The following is a 1,775-nucleotide window of genomic DNA, read 5'->3' on the forward strand; positions in this document are numbered from 1 at the left end:
CCGGCCCGGCCCCCGCCCCTGCTGAGGGCTGCTGGGAAAAGATCCCTGGTAGCAGCTGCTGCTTAGACGTTAGTGGGTCAGCAGGCGCTTTATCTGATCCAGACTCTCCTCCTTTCCCCTCCGTCTGTCCACAGACAATGTCTAGCAAGGAAAAAGGAAAGTTTGAAGAAATGGCTAAAGGAGACAAAGCTCGTTATGACAGGGAGATGAAAAACTATGTTCCTCCCAAAGGCGAGAAGAAGGGAAAGAAAAAGGACCCCAATGCTCCTAAAAGACCACCGTGAGTGTTTCTGTGACCGGGGCGGGGGGGGGAAGTACTAGTTCTAATAGCCTGACACTTAATTTTAATCACGGTCTCTCGTTTCAGATCTGCATTCTTCCTTTTCTGTTCTGAACACCGTCCAAAAATAAAAAATGATCATCCTGGCTTGTCTATTGGAGATACAGCAAAGAAATTAGGAGAAATGTGGTCTGAACAGTCAGCCAAAGACAAACAGCCATATGAACAGAAGGCTGCGAAACTAAAGGAGAAATATGAGAAGGTAGAGTCAAAGTGATACAGTAACGGTTAAAGCTGCAGAGGTTGCCGTAAATGTGACTTTTGTTTTGCACCTAAACCATATATGGTTCATAATTCTAAATGTTTATGTCAACCTTCGTCAGGCTTCAGAACGCATGGAAAAGTGTGGTGTGGGAGGTATCTGGAACTCTTACGGTAAACCTAGAGGTGGTTTTTACACGTCTAGAGATTTTACCAATAAGATGCTTTACTTCCAGAAAACAGGTCACCTGCTTGGAAAAATACACAGTCATACTCCAAAGCACTGCGGTCGTAAAAGTCTTAAAACTGGATCATGCGTTCTCTTGCCAAAAGGTGTAAGCATGAAAGTCCCAAGGTTGAAACCCCGCTTTTCCGCACACGCTGTGTTTGATCTGCACAGTATAGCATTGAGTTATTGGAGCAGTACAAATTTGGCTTCAGAGTTACATTGCCAGCAACTAAACAGCGTTTTTCTTGCAGGATATTGCAGCATATCGTGCCAAGAGCAAGAGTGACGCAGGAAAAAAGGGCCCAGGTAGGCCTGCAGGATCTAAGAAGAAAGCAGAACCAGAAGAGGAGGAGGAGGAGGAGGAGGAAGATGATGAAGAGGAGGAGGAAGATGAGGATGAGGAATAAATGAATGTCCTGCTGTAAAGATTTATGCTCAAAATCCAATATTTTGCTAAGAATGTGAACTCAAGTGCAGCTCATTGTTAGCTTCAGTATAAAAATCTGTACAGAATTGTGTATAGGTAATGTGGTTCTTTGTAGGGAGACCTCTATTTTTAACGTAAGTAGTAGCCGAGGGCTGCTACAGTTCGGTTTAAAAAAAAAAAAGAAGAAAAAGTTGTGGAATGTTTCTGCATATTTAATGGTTTTGTTGAAATTCAGTGACTGATAGCCAGGTGTTTCTTTATAGCTAAGTAAAACAAAGGAGGTAGCTTAATAGCTGATCTTATATTTTGTAGTATATTGCATTGTATTACTTTTTTAACAATTTTGTAATAAAATGTTGTACATGATTAATGTTGTATTCTTGATGTTTCTGAGAGGCTGGGTGTACTCCCAGAATGCTGGGGAGTAGCGTGGGATAAGGCTTTGCATTCTTCTTGGGCTATCGCTGCTGCTGCCGCAAGACGGGCAAGTCTTGAAGTGTTAACTCCTGAAGTTTACACTGGATTTGAAACTTTCTTTTTCTCTAACCACAATTCTCTCTCCCACATACACTACCCTG

The 1,775-nt window shown here is 42.5% G+C and overlaps 1 protein-coding gene across 1 annotated transcript; it reads left to right on the forward strand.

The window, feature by feature from the left end:
- The first annotated feature begins 137 nt into the window (after window positions 1–137).
- HMGB2 (high mobility group box 2) lies at window positions 138–1,563 on the forward strand. The gene is made up of 3 exons (XM_009330697.1): window positions 138–280; window positions 368–542; window positions 1,022–1,563. Exons 1-3 carry the CDS (start codon window positions 138–140, stop codon window positions 1,175–1,177), a joined length of 474 nt encoding a protein of 157 aa, XP_009328972.1. The 3' UTR covers window positions 1,178–1,563.
- Window positions 1,564–1,775: the final 212 nt, after the last annotated feature.

The sequence above is a fragment of the Pygoscelis adeliae genome, unplaced genomic scaffold (assembly GCF_000699105.1).
Source record: "Pygoscelis adeliae isolate BGI_AS28 unplaced genomic scaffold, ASM69910v1 Scaffold167, whole genome shotgun sequence".
Lineage (NCBI taxonomy): Eukaryota > Metazoa > Chordata > Aves > Sphenisciformes > Spheniscidae > Pygoscelis > Pygoscelis adeliae.

What these genes read in the sequence shown, in the direction of transcription:
- HMGB2 (XM_009330697.1), top strand. Translation starts at nt 138, where the DNA reads ATGTCTAGCAAGGAAAAAGGAAAGTTTGAAGAAATGGCTAAAGGAGAC. An exon ending in AATGCTCCTAAAAGACCACC is followed by an intron (nt 281 to 367) that starts GTGAGTGTTTCT and finishes CTCTCGTTTCAG; the next exon opens with ATCTGCATTCTTCCTTTTCT. An exon ending in TAAAGGAGAAATATGAGAAG is followed by an intron (nt 543 to 1,021) that starts GTAGAGTCAAAG and finishes TTTTTCTTGCAG; the next exon opens with GATATTGCAGCATATCGTGC.